The following is a 24,113-nucleotide window of genomic DNA, read 5'->3' as shown; positions in this document are numbered from 1 at the left end:
CAGCAGCTCCTTGAAACATACATCCTGTTTCTACTTCTTGTCACTGTGTACAGAACTATGACCTTCCACTCTATCATTTGTGTCAAGATGGTGTGAGGCCCACTCTTACTATTAAGTTACATAGGACACTGCTTGAACAATTGCTCCATAGAACCATGGCCTTGCTTCTCAAGCCATAATGCAACAAGAACATACTGATATTGGCCATTTTTTCTCTCTCTTAAGGCAAACACAAGCCAGGATGGCTCTTTAGACTCAGGGACTAGTTTCTAGAATCTAGTTTCAGTGGAAGATTTCAGGTTTTGATATTTTTGGGCTTTTTATCTTTACAGTTTATGGAAGTGGTAGCAGTTTTCTCCAATTGACATTGAAGCAGATCAATACACAGCTGAAACAGACCAAGTTTATTCCTTAGAAAAGGTCAGATAAATCTAAACATTTAAGAATGTTACAGACACAAAAAAACAAACAAAAACCCCAACAAGTGATAATGACAATGAAGGTAAAGAAATCAACCAGCCACTACTGGATACCCTGGGAGTCACATCTGAAGAGACATGGGACCTTTAAAACAGCTGAGAAACATCCAGTGAACACCTTCCCTCAGGGCTTTCTTGAGCTCTTGGTTCCTCATGCTGTAGATGAGGGGGTTCACTGCTGGGGGTACCACTGCATTCAAAACAGCCACCACCAAGTCCAGGGATGGGGAGGAGATAGAGGGAGGCTTAAAATAAGCAAATGTGCCAGTTCTGGGAAACAGGGAGATGACAGCCAGGTGAGGGAGGCAGGTGGAAAAGGTCTTGTGCCGTCCCTGCTGTGAGGGGATCCTCAGTACAGCCCTGAAGATCTGCACATAGGACACCACAATGAAAACAAAACAGCCAAGTGCAAAACACACAGCAATCCCAAGAATCCTGAATTCCCTGAGGAATGAGTGTGAGCAGGAGAGCTTGAGGATCTGGGGAACTTCACAGAAGAACTAGTCAACAGCATTACCTTTGCAGAGTGGAATTGAAAATGTATTGGCTGTGTGCAGCACAGAATAGAGAAACCCACTGCCCCAGGCAGCTGCTGCCATGTGGACACAAGCTCTGCTGCCCAGGAGGGTCCCGTAGTGCAGGGGGTGGCAGATGGCAACGTAGCGGTCATAGGCCATGACAGTGAGAAGGGAATACTCTGTTGATAGAAAAAATAAAAAGAAAAAGAGTTGAGCCACACATCCTGTGTAGGAAATGGCCCTGGTGTCCCACAAGGAATTGGCCATGGATTTGGGAACAGTGGTGAAGATGCAGCCAAGGTCAAGAACAGAGAGGTTGAGGAGGAAGAAGTACATGGGGGTGTGGAGGTGGTGGTCACAGGCTATGGTGATGATGATGAGGCCATTGCCCAGGAGAGCAGCCAGGTAGATGCTCAGGAAGAGCCAGAAGTGCAGGAGCTGCAGCTCCGGTGTGTCTGCAACGGCCAGGAGGAGGAACTGGCTGATGGAGCTGCTGTTGGACATCTGCTCCTGTCAAGTGTGGAGACCTGTCCAAGGAGTAAAAGGCATAGTGAGGACTTCTATGAGAGAAACCTCTTCCAATTCACATTGACTCTCTGGAACACAGGAAGATTTTGGCAGGTCCCTTTTGGGAGGTATCTTAAGCATGCCCATGCTGGGACGAGGGTCAGCTGTGGTCTCTCGAAACCTCAGTCCTGCCTGGCAGCAGTCAGTAAATAGAAAGATGATGTGATCTCAGACTAAATACCCTGTGGATGGGATTGAGCTTTTCAGCACTGTCACTCCAATTTCACCCAAGGGCAGAGCAGAGCTTTGGAGCTTTGGTTTTCTCCTGCCTGTACCTGAGGAGTGTTTCTTCTGTCAGAACTCCCTGACATTGCTGCTGCAGTGCCAGTGAAACCTTCCCCTGAGTGCAGAGTGGAGAGAGCTGCTCTGTCCATCAGCCCTGGTCTCAGATGTCCTGTGCTGGGCACTCTGTGATCACACCCTGGGGTTCCCTGTAGAACATCAGTGTTGGCACTACGGGGGATATCAGAGATTTACCAAATCCTCACTTCCATGGCATTTCTGGGAGCAGCTACTTCTCCCTTCCTGACAATGACTCTGTTGCCTGGACCTGTCCCTGGAGCTGCTTCTCTCTGCCCATGTCACCTCCTGCTCTGTGCTCACAGATCTCATTCAAACTGCCCTTTGCTCAGCTCTGCTCTGCAGACCCCTCCTGGCATCAGGGCACTGCCCTGGGGAACCTCTGTGTGTGCAGGGCTCAGGAGATGCTCTGACAAGTCCTAATAACAAAAGATTTTGCACTGCCTTCTGCAAAGTTACCAAGCAAAACTCAGCTCCCACTTCCCACCCAGTCCACAAGAGCAGAAAATTCTAAGAAATGTCTCTTTCCCTGGAGTGCAAAATGCATCCTTGGTGTTCTTGAAAAGTGTCTGGGAAGTTGCCAGGGATCCCCTAGAGCTGGGAGAAAACCTGTCCTACACAGCACACTTTGACAGCAAAAGGACCCTACACTGTCCTTCCATGGGTCACACTTGCCACCCTGAGCTTCTTTGTGCACCAACGTGGATGGATGCCCAGCAGGCAGGCTGAGTGCTGACCCTGGTAGGACCAGGGTCCCTATCCCAGCACACAGAACTTGTGGTGCAGGGAAAGCCCTGGGCACCCCTTGGGTGCACACGCTGCTTCACACCTCTCAGCCATGCCCAGGAGAAGACAGCTGTCCTGCCCTGTCCCTCTGATGGGGCAGAAGGGCATCCCTTCCAGGCAGCACCTTCTGGTCCTATAGAGAACCTGTTCTCCTGACAGACCCCACACACTGCCCCATGTCCCAGCTTTAGGAGATCCCTCCCGGAACAGAACCTGCATTGCCCTGCACCCACAGACATACCAGGCAGAGTGCTGTGGAGATTTCTCCTCCAGTGAGCTCTCAGCATCCATCAGCTCTCTCAGCCTCACAGGTCTCCCCTCGGTGCCTACAGGCAGTGTCCCCAGCCCTGTGTGCTTGGTAGAGGAGCTGCTCCTGGCCAGAGCTGTCTCTTGTAAGGGCTTCTGGGTTGCCATGAGCTCACCCCATGCCAGGAGCCCAGCCCAGCTCACAGCAGAGGATCAGGCGAATATGTCACATACTCCATTTCCCAGAGTCTCCTGTGAGGTGTCCCTGGAGCTCCAAGGAAACTACTTGGAAAGACACTAAGTCTTTACTGCCTCTCCCTCCCTTGTCTGGGGAGAAATCCTTCTGTCCAGCAGAGTCATTTCTCCTGATCAAACCAGAGCTGGGCAGGACAATAACCTTTCCTTGTTCTCATGTGAGACAGGACCCCCAGGTAGCGACTCTTTCCCCCTCTTGTGGTCACTCCAGACCCCTCATCCTTGCTTTGCAGCCCTGGGACTGGAAGGGGATGCAGCTGTGACTTATTGCTGCCACAAACCCAGCAGTGCTGGGATTCCTCTTGCCACAGTTCTGGTGGCACAAATAGGCTCCTTCTGTCTGGGAGCTGCTGGTCCCAGCTCCCATGGGAATTACTGGGGGTGGAGGCAAGTTGTCATTAACTCTTCTCCATGTGAGTGAGCCTCATCTGATGGAAAATGTGTGTCACCCCCATTTGTCTCTACCCATAAATGAAGACCAACTGAATTCCTTGGGAGAGGATTTTGCTCCTCATGCACACCTGGGAGTTTGTGAGACAAATCAAGTTTTTAGTTTTCCTTGTTATAAATCTCCTGCCTTTTACTTCGGAAAACACTTTCCCATACCCAGAGTCAGCAGATGTCCAACAGCAGCTCCATCAGCCAGTTCCTCCTCCTGCCCTTTGCAGACACACGGGAGCTGCAGCTCCTGCACTTCTGGCTCTTCCTGGGCATCTACCTGGCTGCTCTTCTTGGCAAGAGTGTCGTGATCATTACTGTAGCCTATGACCATTGATTCCACATGCCCATGTACATCTTCCTTTCAACCTCTTGTTGAAGTGGGTTGACCCAGTTGCTCACCAAAGCTGCTCTATCACTCCCCTTCCTCTGCTGCATAAGGGAGAGAAGATGTAACAAAAGGTCGGGATAAGGACAGGGAGAGAGCATGCAGTGGTCACTCTACTGAATTTCTCTCAATAAACCCATCTAATTCATTACCCAATCAAAGAGAGCAGAGGAATGAGAAAGAAAATAAATTATGTAGACACCCAGAACCATCTCTCCCTGTTTTTCCCAGGGTCCCCTTCACTGTCTAATTCTCCCCTTCCTCTAATTGAGCAGCACAGGAGGATGGGGAATGGGCATTGGGGTCAGTTCATCACACATTGTCTTGGCTGCTCCTTCCCCCTCATGGGAGGACTCCTCACAGTCTCCCTGTGCTCCAGCATTGGGTCTCACCCATGGCAGACAGTCCTCCATGAACCTGTCGTGGTTTCACCCTGGCTGAGAGCCGAGATCCACGCAGCTGCCTGCTCCTTAAAGGAAAAGAGCAGGGAAAAGGGAAGGGGCGGGGGGAGGGGGGGGAGGGGAAGAAGTAAGGGAAGGGAAAAGGAAGGGGCAAATAACCCCAAAACCAAGAAATAAGAAGCCCGTGGGTTGGGATAAGGATAGTTTACTAAGACAACAGAAAAATACAATATAACAATGCTAACAGGACTTTAGAGCAAAAGTACATGACGCTGTTTCTCACCAAACCCACAGCTCAGGCCGTGCCACCCAGAGCCATCCTGGAACCCAACCGTCCCCCAAGAACCGCACATCCTGGAGCTGCCCCTCTGCTCCTCCTCCCCTCAGCCCCCTTTATAGTGAGCAGGATGTAATTCGGATGGAATACTCTCTTCGGTCAGTTAGGTCACCTGTCCTGGCTTCGCCCCTCCTTTCTCGTGATGAGCTGAGAAAGTCCTTGACTGTCTGTCAGCAATTAGAAACACCTGGGTGTTATCAGCACTACTCATATTTTAACTCTCAAACACAGCATTCCATCTGCTGTTACAAATGATTTTAACTCCATCCTGACCAAAACCAGGACAGAAAAAGGGTTTGTAAGGTAAAGGGATTGTGAGATAAGGGGATAATGAGGTAAGGGGATTGTGAGGTAATCGTATTGTGAAGTAAGGGGATCTTGAGATAAGGGAATAGTGAGGTGAAGGGATTGTGAGGGAAAGGGATTGTTAGCTGAGGGGATTTTGAGATAAAGGGATTGTGAGGTTAGGGGATTGTGAGATAAGGGGATATTGAATTACGGGGATTGTGACATGAGTGAGTGTGAGGTAAAGGGATTGTCAGCTAAGGGGATTGTGAGGTAAAGAGATTGTGAGTTAAGGGGATTGTGAGGTAATTGGATTGTGAGGTGAGGGGATTTTGAGGTAAAGGGATTGTGAGCTAAGGGGATTTTTAGGTAAAAGGGATTGTGAGGTAAAGGGGATTTTTAGGTAAAAGGGATTGTGAGGTAAAGGGGATTGTGAGGTAAAGGAATTGTGAGGTAAAGGGGATTGTGAGGTAAGGGGATTGTGAGGTAAAGGGATTCTGCAGTAAAGGGATTGCTGGGTGAGGGGATTGTGAGGTGAGGGGATTGTGAGCCAAGGGCATTGTGAAGTAAAGGGATTGTGAGGTACGTGGATTGTGAGGTAAAAGGATTTTGAAGTAAGGGGATTGTGAGAGGGGGATTGTGAGGTAAGGGGATTGTGAGGCAATGGGATTGTGAGATAAAGGGATTGTGAGCTAAGGGGATTTTTAGGTAAAGGGATTGTGAGGTAAGGAGATTTTGATGGAAGGATATTGTGAGGTAAAGGGATTGTGAGGTAAGGAGATTGTGAGGTAAGGGTATTGTGAGGTAAAGGGACTGTGTGGTAAAGGGTTTTTGAGGTAAAGGGATTGTGAGGTAAGGGGATTTTGAGGTGAGGGGATTGTGAGGTAAATGGATTGTGAGGTAAGCGGATTTTGAATTACAGGGATTTTGACGTGAGGGGGTGTGACATAAAGGGAGTGTCAGGTAAGGGGATTGTGAGGTAAAGATATTATGATGTAAGGAATTGTGAGGTAAGGATATTGTGCGGTAAACGTATTGTGAGGTAAGGGGATCTTGACATAAGGGGATTGTGAGGCAATGGGATTGTGAGATAAAGGGATTATGAGCTAAGGGGATTTTTAGGTAAAGAAATTGTGAGGTAAGGGGATTGTGAGGTAAAGGGATTGTGAGGTAAAAGTATTGTGAATTGTGGCCTGCACCTTGAGAAGGAAAGCCTCAAGCTCTGCCAGTTTAACAGATAACTGGATGGAGCCTTTAGTACATGAACCTGGGGGAAACTAAACAAAGTGTCAGCATCGTTGCCGGCCCCCTGCTGGGACAGGCTCCAGGAAAGAGTGGACATATAGCAACAATAGAGGACGTATTGTTAAGGTATATCTGCTGTCTAAGGAGGTTTTAGAATTCTATTTTCATGATAAGATAGAGATGCTGCTGTGACAGCAAAACGTTGACCAATCAGATGTAGCCCAGGAACAAGGTATGTTTGAAAGAAAGCAGCCGTCTGCAGAGCATATAAACAGGAATGGTTCTTTGCAATGAATCGACTCTTGCTGCATCAAGCTGTGTCCTGTCTCTCTCCATGGTGGCAAATTAGTGCCCCGTGTGAGGTCTTTGAACCGCGCCGAGCTGTGCGGCACGCTGCGACTGCCACAGAACGTTGAATGAGCCACTGAAAGGAAGTGGGAAGCCTGGCCAGGAATCATCCCTCTGGAAGAGAGGTGAGCTGTGGGTAATGTGGGGAATCAACTGTCTTCCCCCGAGAGAGACATATTTATGACCTTATGAAAGGTATTCTTAAAAAGCTCGACATTGATCACATTGATCCAAGTTGGGCCCGTTATTCCGGCTCCAAGGGGGCCCCAAGCAGGGACCCCTCTCTCTTGTCGCCAGGATCCCGAATGAGGATATAGAGCGACTGAAATAGGAGAGCGTGAGTTTTGGAAACGGCAAGAGATGGTCGTACCGGCTGCCCCCCCAAGCGAAGACTACGGAGACAAAAGTGTTGCCTCCACGGACAAGAAACCTATGGACATGGACAAGAAACCTAAGGACAGGGACAAGAATCCTACGGAGATGAACAAGAATCCGCCTTCCTTACCATCGCATCAGGGATCCTTTTTGTCACAGCACCCACTGCTGACACCCACATCACCCAGAGAACTCAGCAACACATCGGTGTCTCTTGATGACCCAGAGACTCCAGAGAGGCTGCTCGTCAGAGCGTGGGCACATAAGGTTGCTTCAGAACTGGGAAAAAGTTTCTGTGGGAACGAGTGGGTGGTGGAAAGAGTTAATAGCGGACCCCTGGCATGCGAGCGGAACAGGACCCCAGTGCTCGGCTGGGCCCAAGTGCTTGCAGGCGGGGTCGCGCTGCGGTTCGCGATGGGATCAGGGCAGAAGCGGCGGCGCAGCTCCGGGAGTCGGAGAACCACCGCAGAAGTCGGAGAACCGCCCCCACCCCATCCACCCATCCATGTGGCGTGGATGTGACAATTCGCGTCTTGCAGTGTTATTTGTCTGATAGGTTGGTTTGCAGCATTCATTTGTGTGTGATGTCATTACATGGTTGAAATACTGATTGCGGGGAAAAACTTAGACGTTGAAAGTTTGATTGATGAGTTAACTGCATTGGAAAAGCAAGGGGTTCCAGAGAAAATTCAAAGGAAGCCAGTGTGAAAATATTTGGCTGTTCAAAAGTTGCATGAATTGTTTCATCAATCTGCTAAGGTGCTTTAGCTACAATACCACTTCTTTGTTTACTGAGGCTAAAGGGATTGCACAGTCACCTGGACTGTCAGCAATTCACCAGCGGCCTTGCCCCTGGTGTGAAACCTTGTGGCACAGGCACACTGGAGGTTTTGGACTGCGCAAACGTGGGAATCTAGTAACCGTGTCCAATGCCATGTGCCCCGTGAAATCAAAATGGACAACAGCCCAGGATATATAGCACAAACAATACAAACCTCTTTCCACTTGTGGGACATTACCTATGTTACAGGGACACCACATTGGCCTGCAGGTCAGGCCATGGTGGAACGTAGGAATCAAAGTCTCAAGTGTAATCATTGGGTCAGTAAGGTACTCTGTGTTAGCACTGGCTGTGAGTGTAATTGGCCATAATTGTTCTACATTCACAGTGATTCTTGTCAGTAAATTGTTCTTATCTCAAACCACAGAGGCTCTGTCTGTCTCTGCTGTGGGAGTGAGCAAGTGGTGTCTGGTGCTCAGCCACTGTCTGGAGCTGAACCACCACAAGAGGCCTGGGGGTCAGCACTTGGCATTGCTGCTTCATCAGACCAAGCCAGTGTGTCCTCAGCATCAGAACTGCCTGCATGTTGCCTGTGTTTGTCCTCATGGCCTCCAGTTGTCTGCTCTAACGAGCCCAAGGGGAGCAGACAGATTTCTCTGACAAAAAACAGCAGTTAAACATCACCCTTCTTAATAACCATGAAATCTCTCTCCTCAGCTGCCTGCTATGGCCAAGCAGCGTGTGAAGGGGGTCAGCTTTCAGAGGAGGTTCTTTCCAAGCACAGTTTTATTCAGACATATAGAAAGGGCACTTATCAACACCCTGAACTTCGGACAGAACAGACTTCAGTGAGATGGGACATTTTCCAACTCTCTGAAGCTCAAAGCAAGCAGCAGAGAGCTGAACTGAGAGCTGAGTACTTGATGGACCAAAGAGCAGGCAGAGGTGGAAAACAGTGATCAAAGTGAAGTGCATATGTCCAGCTGGTCTGCCAAAAAGATGTCCTTAGGCCTGGCTGTGTCATCAGGAGAGGTGGAAACACCTGAATGATGTGAAACATGAAAGAGAAAGACTAACAGTAATGCAGGTACAGGGGAAGGTGAGTATTTCTTATGCCTGCATCAGTAAATTGTATATAAATGTAAGAAATAATTGTGGCCCTTTGCAAGCAAACAAGATACAAAGAGAGCACAGCTCATCACTACGCAGTGTCTCGGTACAAGAAGATCTGGAGATACGTCATAAGGAGTGGTAGGAATGTAGCCCATGTTAATACAGCTTAGACAAAACAGACTGAAAAGAAAATAAAACAGCTAAAACCCTACTAAATACAAACTGGTCCTAACGAGAATTACATGGCCAGTGATATACAGATGAAGATGGGAAGCATATTGCTGCTTAGAAACATTCAGTCCTCAGTTTCCACATGGCATCCTTGAGCTCCTGGTTCCTCATGCTGTAGATGAGGGGGTTCACTGCTGGTGGAAACACTGAGTACAAAAATGCCAACACCAGGTCCAGAAATAGGGAGGAGATGGAGGGGGGCTTCAGGTAGGCAAAGATGCCAGTGCTGAAAAACAGGGAGACCACAGCCAGGTGAGGGAGGCAGGTGGAAAAGGTCTTGTGCCATCCCTGCTGCGAGGGGATCCTCACCACAGCCCTGAAGATCTGCACATAGGACACAACAATGAACACAAAACACCCAAAACCAAAGAAGACACCAACCACAAGGACTCCAGTTTCCCTGAGGTAGGCATCTGAGCAGGAGAGCTTGAGGATCTGGGGGATTTCACAGAAGAACTGATCAACAGCATTGCCATGGCAGAGGGGCAGTGAAAATGTATTGGCTGTGTGCAGCACAGAATAGAGAAACCCACTGCCCCAGGCAGCTGCTGCCATGTGGACACAAGCTCTGCTGCCCAGGAGGGTCCCATAGTGCAGGGGGTGGCAGATGGCAACGTAACGGTCATAGGCCATGACAGTGAGAAGAAAGAGCTCTGTTGAGATCAAACATATAAAGAAAAAGAGTTGAGCTACACATCCTGTATAGGAAATGGTCCTGGTGTCCCACAAGGAATTGGCCATGGATTTGGGAACAGTGGTGGAGATGTAGCCAAGGTCAGTAACAGAGAGGTTGAGGAGGAAGAAGTACATGGGGGTGTGGAGGTGGTGGTCACAGGCTATGGTGATGATGATGAGGCCATTGCCCAGGAGAGCAGCCAGGTAGAGGCCCAGGAAGAGGCAGAAGTGCAGGAGCTGCAGCTCCCGTGTGTCTGCAAAGGGCAGGAGGAGGAACTGGCTGATAGAGCTGCTGCTGTTGGACATCTGCTGCTGTCAAGTGTGGAGACCTGTCCAAGGAGGAAAGGGAACAGTGAGAAGTTAGGGAACTCTTCCTTGAGAAATACTTCTTCCAATTCACACTGATTCTCTGCATTCAGGAAGCCTTTTGTCAGGTCCCTTTTGGGAGGTCTGCTTTGTGCTGGCTTGAGCGTGCCAATGCTGGGAGGAGGGTTGGCTGTGGGCTTATGAAAACTCAGTCCTGCCTGGCAGCAGTCAGTAAATAGAAGGATGGCCTGATCTCAGACTAAATCCCCTGTGGATAGGAATGAGCTGAGGAGTGTTTCTTCTGTCAGAACTCCCTGACATTGCTGCTGGAGTGCCAATGAAACCTTCCCCTGAGTGCAGAGTGGGGAGAGCTGCTCTGTCCATCAGCCCTGCTCTCAGCTACCCTGTGCTGGACGCTCTGTGATCACACCCTGCTGTCCCCTCCAGAAGAAACTGGACCCCACAGAGAGCTGAGGAATCCAGTCTCGCAGGGCAGAGCTCCAAAGCCCTCCTGCAGTCTCATCCTACCCAAGGATGATCTCAGCTCAGGGCTCCCAACCAGGGACACACAGGGCTCAGTGCAGCTGCCCACACACAGGTGATGAGTGGCATTGCCACGGCCTCTGTGCTGAGATGTCTCCTGCATGGGGCTCCTCTCTGGGGCACAAGAGTCCCTGGGAGAGCGGTGCCATTGTGGGAGGCAGCTGCAGCCCAGCAGGAGCTGCCTGGAAAACCTCAGTCCTACAGATGGGGTCCTGAATTGAGGGTCATCTCAGTGCCAGCCCCACCAATGGACATGCTCAAAGCCCCATGAAAATGTTGGTCAAAGGCAGCAAGGTCAGGAGATGAAATAGTGAGAAATGCTCCAGCCAAGGCTGGATGGACAGGGAGAGACAGACAGGCACTCAGGGGTTTATCCTCAATAGGGGGTTGGGCTGCCAAGGAGAAGACTTAGCGTGAAACCCTGGAATAGTAAATGTAAAGTCTGTGCTGGGTGGCAGAAACTGGGGGGTCACTAAGGGAAAATGTCAGCACTGTGGAGGATGTCAGGGAGGCAGCAAATCCCCACTGCCAGGATATTTCTGGAAGCAGATCCTTCTCCCTCCCTAACAGTGTCTCTGCTGCCTGGATCTGTCCCTGCAGATGATTCTTTTTGCCCATCTCACCTCCTGCTCTGTGCTCACAGACCTCATCCAAACTGCCCTGTGCTCAGCTCTGCTCTGCAGACCCCTCCTGCCATCAGGGCACTGCCCCAGGGAACCTCTGTGTGTGCAGGGCTCAGCCCAGGCTCCAACAGCTTCATGAGAATCAAGTTTTCACTGCATATTCTCAAGGGGAGAAATAAGTTCTCATCTACCACACTCAGCACAGCCCACAGGAGAGGAAAAGTCAAAGCAAAGACTCTGCCTTTGGAGAAACATTCTCTTTGGCATTTCTCAAGGATCAACTCTGGCTGGGAGCAAAGCTGACCCAGGCAGCACTTTCTTACAGCAGAAGGACCTTACGTTGCCCTTCCCTGGGTCACTGCCTTAACCCAGAGGTGCTGTCTATATCCCTGTGGAAAGCCCAGCAGGCAGGCTGAGTGCTGACCCTGGCAGCAGCAGAGTCCCTGCCCCAGCACACAGACCCTGGGTCACAAGGACCCTGCTCACAAGGACAGCCCTGGGCACCTCTCAGCCATGCCCAGGAGAAGACAGCTGTCCTGCCCTGTCCCTCTGATGGGGCAGAAGGGCATCCCTTCCAGGCAGCACTTTCTTGTCCTATAGAGAACCTGTCCTCCTGACAGACCCCACACACTGCCCCATGTCCCAGCTTTAGGAGATCCCTCCAGGAACAGAACCTGCATTGCTCTGAACCCACAGACATGCCAGGGACATACTCACAAGTAGAGTGCTGAGGATATTTCTCCTCCAGTGAGCTCTCAGCATCTGTCAGCTCTCTCAATATCTCAGGTCTCCCCTTGATGCCTACAGGCAGTGTCCCCAGCCCTGGGTGCTTGGCAGAGGAGTTACTCTGTGGCAGAGCTGTCCCTCATCATTGCTGTAATGTTTCATCTGCTCCCACTGTCCCAGGAGTCCAGCCCAGCTACAGCAGAGGAGCAGGTGAAGGTGTCATGTACTCCTCGGCTCCTCTGAGGTATTCCTGCATCTCCAGGGAACCAACTTGGAAAGACACTGAAGTCCTCCCTGCCATCTGCTCTCTAGTCTGGGGAGAAATCCTTCTGTCCAGCAGAGTCCTTTATCCTGATCAAACACAAGCTGGGCAGAAGAATCACTTTTTCTTGTCTCCACAAGAGGCAGGACCCCCAGACAGGGACAGGAAGGGGACTCTTTCCCCTTGGGGAGGGTAAAAAGTATGACAAGTGACTAGAGGCACCTCATCCTTGCTTTGCAGCCCTGGGGCTGAAAGGAGATGCAGCTTGGGCACAGAGCTGCCTCAAACCAGGGTAACATGTAGTTCCCCTTGCCCCAGTTCCAGTGGGCACAAAAGAGGCACCTGCTTCCTGGGAGCTGCTGGTCCCAGCTCACATGGGAATTAAAGGGGGGTGGAGGCCAAGAAGGAGGTGTTCAAACACCAACACCCAGTGAAACCTGAGGGGCCAGAGGTGCTCCAAGAGATGTGCAGGGAGATCCAAGGTCAAGGAATCACAGAACGTTAGGAGTTGGAAGGGACCTCAAAAGGTCATCTAGTCCAACCCCCTAACAGAGCAGGATCACCTGGAGAAAACCACACAGGAACACATCCAGGTGGGTGTGAATGTCTCCAGAGGAGGAGACTCCACAGCCTCTCTGGGCAGTCTGTCCCAGGGCTCTGGCACCCTCACAGTGAAAGATTTTCTCCTGACATTCACATGGAACTTGCTCTGCTCCAGCTTTGACCCATTGACCTGAATAAGGCCACCCCTCAGTCTCCTCTTCTCCAAGCTAACGAGGCCCAGCTCCCTCAGCTCAGAGGAACTGGCCAGCATTGCCCCTCTGCAGAAAGAGGACCAGCTCAGAGGACATTGGGACAGGCTCCTGGAATGGCTGCATATGAAACGTGGTCAGGCAGGATCCAGGGATTCCCACAGGGAGGCACATGCCAGGGGGTGGCCTGTCACTGGGAAGCTTGCCCCACCTGGCTCTGGGCCTGTGAACAATGCTGCCTGCGGCTAGAGCGGCACCCCATGGAAGAGACCCCCCTCCAGCTGAGAGAGAAAAAGACCCTTTGGGAGGCCTGGCAAATCGACTCTATTGGAGCCCTTGGGAAGGTGGAGGGGAAACAATAGTATTAGTGGGAGTGGAAATCATTTCTGGCCTAGTCCAAGCCCAGGCATTTCCAGGAGCAGCAGGAGAACATCCAGGGCGGGCCCTGACAAATGGGTTTCGCTTTCTGCCAACCCCCAGTCTGTTCAGTCAGCCCAGGGCAGTCATTTCACTGCTGCCAAGGGGCAGGAGTGGGCCAAGGAAGGAGGATTCAGGTGGGGATTTCACCCCCCGTGTTACCCCCAAGCTAATGGGATAGTGGGGAGAACTAATGGGCTTTTGAAAGGGTTTTTAAAAGCTCACAAGCCACACTGGGCAGAACGACTCTGAGATGCAGTTCCCTGAGACAGTGATTGCTGGGGAAGAAAGGGATGTCCCAACTAAATGCCTTTTGTCCCAAAACCCCAGCTTTAATCTCCAAGCCCCACACTCCCAGCATCCCAGAAAAGCCATTTTCTCTCCTGGTCTGCCAGTCTTGGTAGAAATGCCGACCATTGGGACCGTTCCCCTCGTACTGGCTGAGCCCCTCAACAAACACGCTTGGAAAGCAAAAGATGCCCATGGGAAGGAACACAAAGTCAATACAAGGTGGATTATTCCATCCTTCTAATAACAATCTACGACCAGTTCCTTAATACAAACGGAGTCTGGGTTTCTTCTCTTTTCTTTTCCAGATGGAATCTCTGACCCCTGCTTGAAGGAATAGATGAAGCTGTTAATTGTCTGTATAGTTTAGTTAATAACTGCTTTGTTAATATCTATAGGACGTTTAGCAGGCTATCACAAACATTGTTTTGGTCGACCATTCTAAGCACCTTTAATATCTGGGGAAACGTTTGTGCCCCCCTCTTCAGCCTGGGGTGGCAAAATGGATTTATAACTTTAGGCCAGCAGGTGCCCAATGCTTTTAACCTGACAAATGGTTGGGGATGTGGGAGCCCTTCAGGATTTAAAGACTGGCCATGGACATTGAAACAATATCCCCAAAATGGCTCCTGAGTGATCTAAGTGACATAACCATTGGTAAAGATTCATTCTATTGGAATGAGGAAACAAACCCATGGAAAACCCCAGTTCCAGAAAAGGGGGAATATTGTCTGAATCGGAATGACAACAATGGAGGTTTTGTGGGTCGTAGTGGGTGTGATTGGACCTTCAGGTGTGGAAATCCTTGTACCTTCCTTGGGTGTCGACCCATTTATTGTGCAATTTAGAATCACTCTTTTCCTGTCAGAGGTGACATGTTATGATGCATGTTGAGCAACACCACTGGTGAGCAAAACTCATCCCTCCATGGCTAAATTGGGCATGGGTCAATGAAATTGGTCATAAGAAATGATAGCTTTTGGTCTAATAGGAATCTTATGGGAGTTGAGATATTGAGGGAATCCAACCCTTTGTCTTGTGGCAGAACCTGGTTGGCATAACCAACCAGGAAGTCACCATTCAGTGTAACTATAGCAATCGGGTAGGAGCATGGAGAGGCAACCTTTGGATTAATGGAATAAAATCAAATAATTGAATTAAGCATCTTTTGGGTTTAAAAAAACACCATTTATTTTGAAACTCCCTGTAGTTCTGATTTAATACTCAAAGGGAATGGAACATTTGGCTTTAAAAGGTCATTACTGGATCGGTGGCAACCATGCTTATTGAAAATGACCAAATAATTGGAGCAGAACATGTTACGTAGGTTATATACACCCCTTCTTTTTGTTGTTGTTGTGTCCAGACCAAAGTGGAAACAGTTGGTGAATTAAGGTCTATGACGACCTCAGTCAGTATCGAGGGTCCCTTGGTGTTTCTACAGCAGGTCATTGCAAAGTGTCTGGGTCACACAGGACCAAGAGATGCTGCATTAGGAAAGGAAGTGAACCATGTTATTACAGCCTAGACAAACTAGGAGGAAAAACCCAACAACTCACAAAGCTACTAAATACACACAGGTCCTCACGTGAGTTACATGGCCAGCTCTGTGCAGAAGAGGATGAGCAGTTTATTGCTGCTTAGAAATACCCAGTCCTCAATTTCCACACTGCATCCTTGATCTCCTGGTTCCTCATGCTGTAGATGAAAGGGGTTGACAGCTGGTGGAAACACTAGGTAAAGAAATGCCATTACCAGGTGCAGAAGGTTGGCAAACACATCATTTTGAGGATAGTGCTGTGATGCAAAAAGTCACTGGGAGGGCGTGTGGATGAGCTGGTGTCTTTGTGTTTGTGGGAACAGCTGTTGAGGACGGAGAGACAGCAGTACAGGCAGGGCCATCGTGGGGTGGGAATGAGATTGGAAAGCGTGTTGCGTCCCTGCAGCCTAAAGGAAACATGCAGAGGTGTGAGGCAGTGTGGCACAGGCTGTGGTGCAGATGGCCAAGGGTGCCATTCAGGCTACAAGTGCCTGATAGGTCTTTGCCCCCTTGGCTGTGGCTGATGTCCCTGCCACAGAGGCCTCAGGAAAGACACATTGTCCTCATGGCCATGGAGCATGGCTGACTCCTTCCACCCACCCCAGGGGAGGCCACCATGTGTCCTTCCCCTGTCCTTCCTTTGGTGTCACACTCCCCACATCCCAAGGAAGAGCCCTGAGACAGAGGTGAGGGTCAGGATCTCCCAGTCCAGGGGCGGGGGTTCAGCACTTGGCATTTCTGCTTCACTAGACCAAGCCAGGGTGTCCTCAGCATCAGAGCTGCCTGTGCTTTGCCTGGGTTTGTCCTCTTGGCATCCAGTTGTCTGCTCTAATGAGCCCCTGGGGAGGCTTTGTCAGGAATGGCTCCCAGTGGGGCCTGTTAGTGCTTCAAGGTACTTTGGGCATTACTCTTGACTTGAACTTCTTGAGAAGTTTCTTCAGTGTCCTCTTGGCATCTGAGTTCTGTTGACTCACCAGAGACACCATGGGGCTCATTAACATCCAGAAAGCCCTTACAAGCATGGCCCTTCATGTAATTTTCTTTCAAAAATTAAGACTTGTATAAATAATTGGAGAGGTTTTAATTGGGTGATGAAACAATCACAGTAATTTCACAAACGGAGGATTTTTTAATAGAAAAAAAAAAATAGTGTCTCTCATTTTTCAGTCCATGGAAGATGTTTTAGCAGCATTCTACAAGGGATGTTTGTCCAGAGATCTCGTAGAGGTTTCTGGACAGGCAGGAAATCAGTCCCTTGAGATCCAACCCTGTCTGGAGAACCTTGCTCATCCCCAAGACCAGCAGTTCCCTCACTGGCCTTCTGGGACTCCCAACACTTTTCCTCACATCATCTATGTTCACAGACACAGGCAGATTTCTCTGACAACAAACAGCAGTTCAACATGACACGGTTTAATAACCAAGAAATCTCTCTCCTCAGCTGCCTGCTACGGCCAAGCAGCGTGTGAAGGGGGTCAGCTTTCAGGGGAGATTCTCTCCCAGAACAGTTTCAATCAGATACATAGAAAGGTCACTTATCAACACCCTGAAACTCTGACAGAACAGTTCATTTGACTTCTGGAAGATGAGATGTTTTCCAACTCTCTGAAGCTCAAAGTTTATCAGCATCTGAATGACCAAAGAGCGAGTGGAGGTGGAAACCTTTGAGCAAAGTGAAGTGCACACATCAGGGTAGTCTGGAGAAGGTGTCCTTGGGCATGGACGTATCACCAGGAGAGGTGGAAACACCTCAGTGATGAGGATGATGAAGAGACAGACTGGGGGTAATGCAGGTTCAGGGGAAGGTGAGTATGACACTTCCTGGAAATTCCCAAGTTGTGAAGTGATTCAAGGAGTCAAGTGATTCAGCTGATGAAGATGCTTGTAAAGTGTTTATAAAAATAAAATAAAAAAATACGATAACTTTTGGCTGTTTGCAGACAGACAGGATGCAAAGAGAGCACAGCTCATCATTCCTCAGTGTCAGGGTCACACAAGGCCTGGAGATACTGCATGAGGAATGGGATGACTGTGGCCCATGTTATTACAGCTTAGACAAACCAGAAGGAACAAGGCCCACGCCTTTTGAAATACCAGCAGGGGTGGTGACTGCACCCCTTCCCTGGGCAGCCTGTTCCAATACTTGACTACCCTTTCGGTAAAGAAATTCTTCCTGATATGAGAAATAAATCTCCCCTGGAGCAACTTGAAACCATTTCCTCTCATCTCAACTCTGTTCACCACAACCCTTTGGGCCCGGACTTCAGCCAGTTTCTAACCCAGCACAGAGTATACCCATCGAACCCATGAGTGGTGAGTTTCTCCAGCAGGATGTCTTGGGAGACAGTGATGAAGGGTTTACTGAAGTCCAGGTAGATCACATCCACAGCCTTCCCCTCCTCCACTAAGCAGGTCACCTTGTCATAGAAGATCAGCTTCCTCAAGCCCAATCTAAACCGGCCCTGATCACCTGAGTGTGCTGCATGTGCTGCATGATGGTACTCAAGATGATTAGTTCCATCCCCTTCCCCAGCACCAAGGTCAGGCTGACAGGCCTGTAGTTCCCTGGGGCCTCCTTCTGTCCCTCCTTGTAGATGGGTGTCACATGTGCCAGTTTCCAGTCAGGCAGAACCACCCTGGTCAGCCAGGATTGCCGGTAAATAAGGGAAAGTGGCTTGGGGAGCACTTCTGCCAGCTCCCTCAGTGCCCTCGGGTGTGTCCCATCCAGACACATTGACCTTTGCAGACCTAAGCGGGGTCTTACTTCCTGTCCCCATCTTTCCACTCCGGGGTCTGGGAATGGAGAGACAACTGTTATTACCACTAAAGATTGAGGTAAAAAAGGCATTCAGTACATCAGCCTTTTCTTCATCATCCATCACCGTTGTTCCTCCCAGATCCAATAAAGGTGGGAGATTCTCTCTGTCCCATATAATATTAATGTATTCTATAAATACATTAATAACAAATGGAGGGCCAGGGAGAATCTCCCAACTTTAATGTAGGTCGCAAACAAAACGTGCAAGGGCTGAAAAAGCTTCCTGGCCAGAATCCTCCCAAGGTAGCCCATTAGCAGCCCTAGTAACCATGGGGCTCAAGGCTTTCTTAGCCAAGGAAACTGTGCTGAGTGCCTGATGCCATTTTGTGTCTTTTCTACTGTCCTCCTTTGAAAATTCTAATCATATATCAATAGCTCCCAAATAAATCTGTGAAGGCTGAAAGATGTTCCTGGGCTGAAACCTCCCCAGGTAGCCCACACAGACCCCCAGGAACCTTGGGGGAAAGGTCATTCTTAGCCAAGGGAATGGTCCTATAATAGCAGACCATTTTCTGGCTCTACCGGCATCCACATTCAAAATATTAACCATCCAGCAATAGCTGCCAAAGAAAAGGTTTCAGAGCTGAAATAATTTGGGAGTCCTAAATGTCCCCTGGCTGGTGGAGCAGCCCCAGTGACTTCGGGGCTCAGAGCTTCCAAAGCTGAGGGAATGGTCTGCAGAGTGCCTGGCATCACTTTTGGGCTCTACAAGTATCCAACTTCAAAAATGCCAAACGTCCAGTTAGGGCCCCCAAACAAAAGTTGTGAGGGCTGAAAGATGTTTCTGGCCTGAAACCTCCCCAGGTAGTAGACTAGCAGTGCAACAAACCTTGTGGTTCCAGGCATTCCTAGCCAAGGCAACTGTCCTAAGAGTGCCTGACGTCATTTTTGATCTTTCAGTAACCAAGTTTGAAACTGCTAAACCTCCAGCAATAGGCGGCAAACAAAAGAAGTGAGGACTTGAAGATATTCCTGGCCTGAAACCTCTACAGGTATCCCATATGATGCTCCTGTATACCATTGGTCTAAGGGCATTTCTTCCAAGGAACTGGTCCAAACTGTACCAGAGATAATATTCCTGATTCAAGAGCATCCAAATTTGAAACTGTAATATATAATTAATTTATTATTAGTTAACTTATAATTTATAATTCATTTATAATTACTAGAAAATAAAATGTCCAGTAATATCTCTAAACCAAACATGCGAAGGCTGAAAACATTCCTGGCTTGAAACCTACTCAGATGGGACACTAGCAGCCCCATTAACGCTTGAGCTCAGGGCTTTCAGAGTCAAGGGGAATATCCTAACAGTGCCTGACATCATTTTCAGGCTCTCCCAGCGTCCAGAAATATCTGCCAAACAAAAAGGGTTGATGGCCAAATACGATCCTGACCTGAAATCTCCCTAGATAACCCACTGGCAGCATGAGTAGCTTCTAATCATCACAGCCCATTCCTAGCCAATGGAACAACCCTAATAGTGCCTGACGTCATCGCACAGCTCTGCATTCCTCCACCTTTGAAACTGCTGAACTGTATGAATAGTTCCAAAACAAGAGGTGCAAGGGTTGAAAGAAATTCCTGGCCTGCAACCTCCCCATGTAGAATACAAACAGGACCACTGACCTTGGGGCTCAGGGCTTTCATAGCCAAGGGAGAGGCCTTAAATGTGCCTGATGTAATTTTCAGGCTCTACCAGTTTCCACCTTAAAACTGTTAAATGTAGAGCAATAGGTGGCAAGTTAAATGTGCGTGGGCTGAAAAAGTTTTGTGGCATTAAACCTCCCCAGGTTGCGTCCTAGAAGAACCAGTAACCTTGGGGTGCAAGGCTTTCCTATCCAATGGGATGGTCCTAACACTGCCTGACATCATTTTCCGGCTCTTAGCAGCATCAAGATTCAAAAATGCTAAATACCCATCAATAGCACCCAAACAAAAGTGTTGAGGGATGAAGGATCCTACTGGCCTGAAACCTCCCCAGGTTGCACACTCTGAGAACCAGTAACCTTGGGGCTCAGGGCTTTCCTAGCCAAGGGAACAGTCGTAACATTGCCTTGCCTCATTATCCAGCTCTACCAGCACCCACTGTCAAAACTGATAAACGCCCACCAACAGCTCCCAAACTAAAGGTGTGAAGGTTGAAAAGCATTCCTGACCGCATACCTCCCATAGTAGCACACTTCCAGGCCCAATATCTATGGGGCTCAGAGCACTCCTTTTAAGGGAACAGTCTTTATAGTGCCTGCCATCACTTTCTGACTCTACCTGTGTTCTACTTCAACCCTGCTAAACGTCCAGCAATAGCACCCAAAAAAAAGGTGTGAGAACTAAAAGATGTTCCTGACCTAAAGACTCCCCAGGTAGTGCAGTACCAGCACCAGTAACACTGAAGGTCAGGTTTTTCCATTCCAAGGGAACAGTCCTAACAATGTCTGACATCATCTACAGGTTATACAAGTGTCCAACTTGGAAACTGGTAAACACGCAGCAATAGCTCCCAAAGAAAAGGGGTGCCAGCCTAAAGAGGTTCCTGGATGAAACCTCCCTGGGTAACCCACTAGCAGCACCTTAAGACTCAGAACATTATAGCCAATGGAACAACCCAAATAGTGCCTGATGTCATTGCATGACTCTACAGTCCTCCACCTTGAAACTGATAAGCTGCACTACTAGTTCCAAAACAAAATGTGCAAGGGAGGAAAGAAGTTCCTGGCCTGAAACCTCCCCATGTAGACTGAAAAAAGGATCATGAATTTTGGGGCTAAGACCTTCCAAGGGAGGCTGTACAAGCATCGAAATTCAGCTATGCTAAACATCCAGCAATAGCTCCCAAACAAAAGGGACAAGGGTCAAAAGATATTCCTGGCCTTAAACCTCCTCAGGTATCTCAAAAAACACCCCAATACTAAACAGGTACTGAATACAAAAAGACCAATCTCCCTGGGGTAGGCATCTGAGCAGGTGAGGCTGAGGATCTAGGGGATTTCATAGAAGAACTGGTGAACAGCATTGCCTTTGCAGAGGGGGAGGGAAAATGTCTTGGTTATGAACAGCACAGCATGGGACTTGAAGTCAGAGATGAGATCACAGAATGATCCCCATGAGGAGAGGAGGGAGCCTAGAAGAACTGGTCTTCTCCTCCTGAGCTGGGCCAGGATCCTGGGACAGTAGGAGCTCATGGCAACCCTAAAGAGCTACAGAGAGACAGCTCTGCCCAGGAGCAGCTCCTCTGCCAAGCACACAGGGCTGGGGACACTAACTGTTGAAGGTTCAGCACATTCCAAGCCAAGGGAACGACCATAAGAGTGCCTGACAAGATTGCACAGCTCTGCAGTCCTCCTCCTGTGAAACTGCTGAAATCCAGTAATAATTTAAAAACAAAAGGTGTAAGGGATGAAAGTAGTTTCTGGCCTGAAACCTCCCCATGTGGACTGCAAACAGGACCACTGAGCTTGGGGCTCAGAGCTTTCACAGCCAAGGGAACAGTCCTTACATTTGCCTCACTTCATTTGCAGCTCTATCAGCATCAAGATTCAAAAATGCTGAATACCCAGTGACAGCACCCAAACAAAAGTTGTGAGGGATGAAGGATTTTACTGGCCTGAAAGCTCCCCAGGTTGTGCACTAGAAGCCAGTAACCCTGGGGCTCAGGGCTTTCCTAGCTAAGGAAACAGTCATCACAGTGCCTGATGTCATTTTCAAACTCTACCAGCACCCACTTTCAAAACTGATAAAGGCCCAGCAATAGCTCCCCAAAAAAAGGTGTGAGAGCTGAAAGATGTTATTGGCCTGAAACCTCCCAGGGTAGCCCACTAGCAGACCAGGTTACCGCTGGGATCAGGGCATTCCTAGCCACAGGAATGGCCCTAAAAGTGACTGACATCTTTTTCCAGCTCTACCAGCATTCACGTTTGACACTGCTAAATGTCCAGCAATAGCTCCCAAACAAAAGGAGCAAGGGCCTAAAGAGGTTCCTGGCCTGAAACCTCCCCTGGTAACCCACTAGCAACACGAGGAACCTTAATGCTCAGCCCACCCCTAGCCAAGGGAACAACCCTTATAGTGCTTGAACTCATTGCACAGCTCTACAGTCCTTCAACTTTGAAACCACCAAACTGCACCAATAGCTCCAAAACAAAAGGTTCAAGGGATGAAAGAAGTTCCTGGCCTGAAATGTCCCCATGTAGACTACAAACAGGACCACTAATTTTGGGGCTTAGGGCTTTCCCTTCCAAAGAAGGTCCTAACAGTGCCTGACTTCATTTTCATGCTCCACCAGCATCTGCCTTCAAATATGCTAAATATCCACCAATTGCACCGTAAAAAAAGGTATGAGGACTGAAAGATGTTCCTCACATGATCCTCCTCAGGGACTGGACGAGAAGCACCAGTAACCTTGGGGGTCAGGGTGTTCCTTACCAAGGGAAGGGTCCTAACATTGCCTGAAGTCATTTTGGGGCTCTACCAGTGTCCATCTAGGAAACTGCTAAATGTCCATTAAAGCTCCCAAGCAAAACATGTGAGGGCCAAAAGATGTTCCTGACTGTAAATCTCCTCAGGTATCCCATAAAACACCCCAAAACTAAACAGCTGCTGGATACAAGAAGACCAATCTCCCTGGGGTAGGCGTATGAGCATGTGAGGCTGAGGATCTGGGGGATTTCACAGAAGAACTGGTCAACAGCATTGCCCTTGCGGGGGCGGGGGGGGGGGGAGGGGAATGTCTTGGTTGTGAGCAGCACAGCATGGAGAAACCCGCTGCAGCTCCCCTGTGTCTGCCAAGGGCAGGAGGAGGAAGTGGGGAGTGAAGCTGCCTGGGACATTTTCTGCCTCTTTGCAAGGAGAACAAGGCAGTGAGAACTTGGGGCACTCTTCTCTCAGCAAAACGTTCTCATTGCCAGCCCAAGGACTGCTTCTCCCTGTTCTATTAGACATTGGAAAGGTCCTTTTGGGAGGTGCATTTCCTGCTGGATGAGGGTACCATTGGCTGTCAGGGGCTCTGATGGGAGCTCTCCAGGGGTCAGTTTGTCCTTGCAGCAGCAGGTCTATCTTTTTTGATCTCTAGGATCTTTTCTGGATTGTGGTTTCCACTTCCCCCAACTGCAGAGCAGAGCTTTGTAGATTTGTTTTTCCTGATTTTGTTCTTGGGAAACCCTGAGAAATGCCCAAATGCTCACCTAAATCCCTTCCTTTCACAGGGGGAACGAGTCCCTGTCCTGTCCGCGACCGGGATGTCCTGTCTCATGTGGAGACAAGGATTTCTCCCCAGCTGAGGGAGGAAACATCAGAGATGAGATCACAGAAGGATCCCCATGAGGCCTGACGTCCCAGGAGGAACCCTAGAAGAACTGGTCTTCTCCTGCTGAGCTGGGCCAGGCTCCTGGGATGGAGGGAGCTCATGGCAACCCGGCAGTGCTGCAGAGAGACAGCTCTGCCCAGGAGCAGCTCCTCTGCCAAGCACACAGGGCTGGGGACACTGCCTGTAGGCACCGAGGGGAGACCTGTGAGGCTGAGAGAGCTGATGGATGGCTGAGAGCTCACTGGAGGAGAAATCTCCACAGCACTCTGCCTGGTATGTCTGTGGGTGCAGGGCAATGCAGGTTCTGTTCCTGGAGGGATCTCCTAAAGCTGGGACATGGGGCAGTGTGTGGGGTCTGTCAGGAGGACAGGTTCTCTGTAGGACCAGAAAGTGCTGCCTGGAAGGGATGCCCTTCTGCCCCATCAGAGGGACAGGGCAGGACAGCTGTCTTCTCCTGGGCATGGCTGCAGAGCTGTGAAGCACTGAGTACAAGCAGGGCTGTCCAGGGCTGTCCTTGTGAGCAGGGTCCCTGCACTCCGGGGTCTGTGTGCTGGGGCAGGGACTCTGCTGCTGCCAGGGTCAGCACTCAGCCTGCCTGCTGGGCTTCCAGCAGCATTGCTGCAGAAAGAAGCTGTGGGTGGCAAGTGTGACCCATGGAAGGGCAGTGTAGGGTCCTTCTGCTATCAGCGTGTTGGGTAGGACAGGGTTGCTCCCAGCTCCAGCTGATCCCGGGAAACTTCCCAGGGTCTTTTCAAGAAAACCAGGGAT

At 49.5% G+C, this 24,113-nt stretch overlaps 1 protein-coding gene across 1 annotated transcript; it reads right to left on the bottom strand.

The window, feature by feature from the left end:
- Positions 1–541: 541 nt before the first annotated feature.
- Positions 542–10,074, bottom strand: LOC311200675 (olfactory receptor 14A16-like; the record flags this gene model as incomplete). Its single annotated transcript, XM_084274958.1, has 2 exons — positions 542–724; positions 9,295–10,074. The coding sequence occupies 2 exons, from the start codon at positions 10,072–10,074 to the stop codon at positions 542–544; spliced, it is 963 nt and encodes a 320-aa protein (XP_084131084.1).
- Between the last annotated feature and the right edge of the window lie 14,039 nt (positions 10,075–24,113).

The sequence above is a fragment of the Gallinula chloropus genome, assembly GCF_964237585.1.
Source record: "Gallinula chloropus genome assembly, chromosome: 24".
Classification (NCBI taxonomy): Eukaryota; Metazoa; Chordata; class Aves; order Gruiformes; family Rallidae; genus Gallinula; species Gallinula chloropus.
This window is presented reverse-complemented; position numbering and strand designations above follow the sequence as displayed.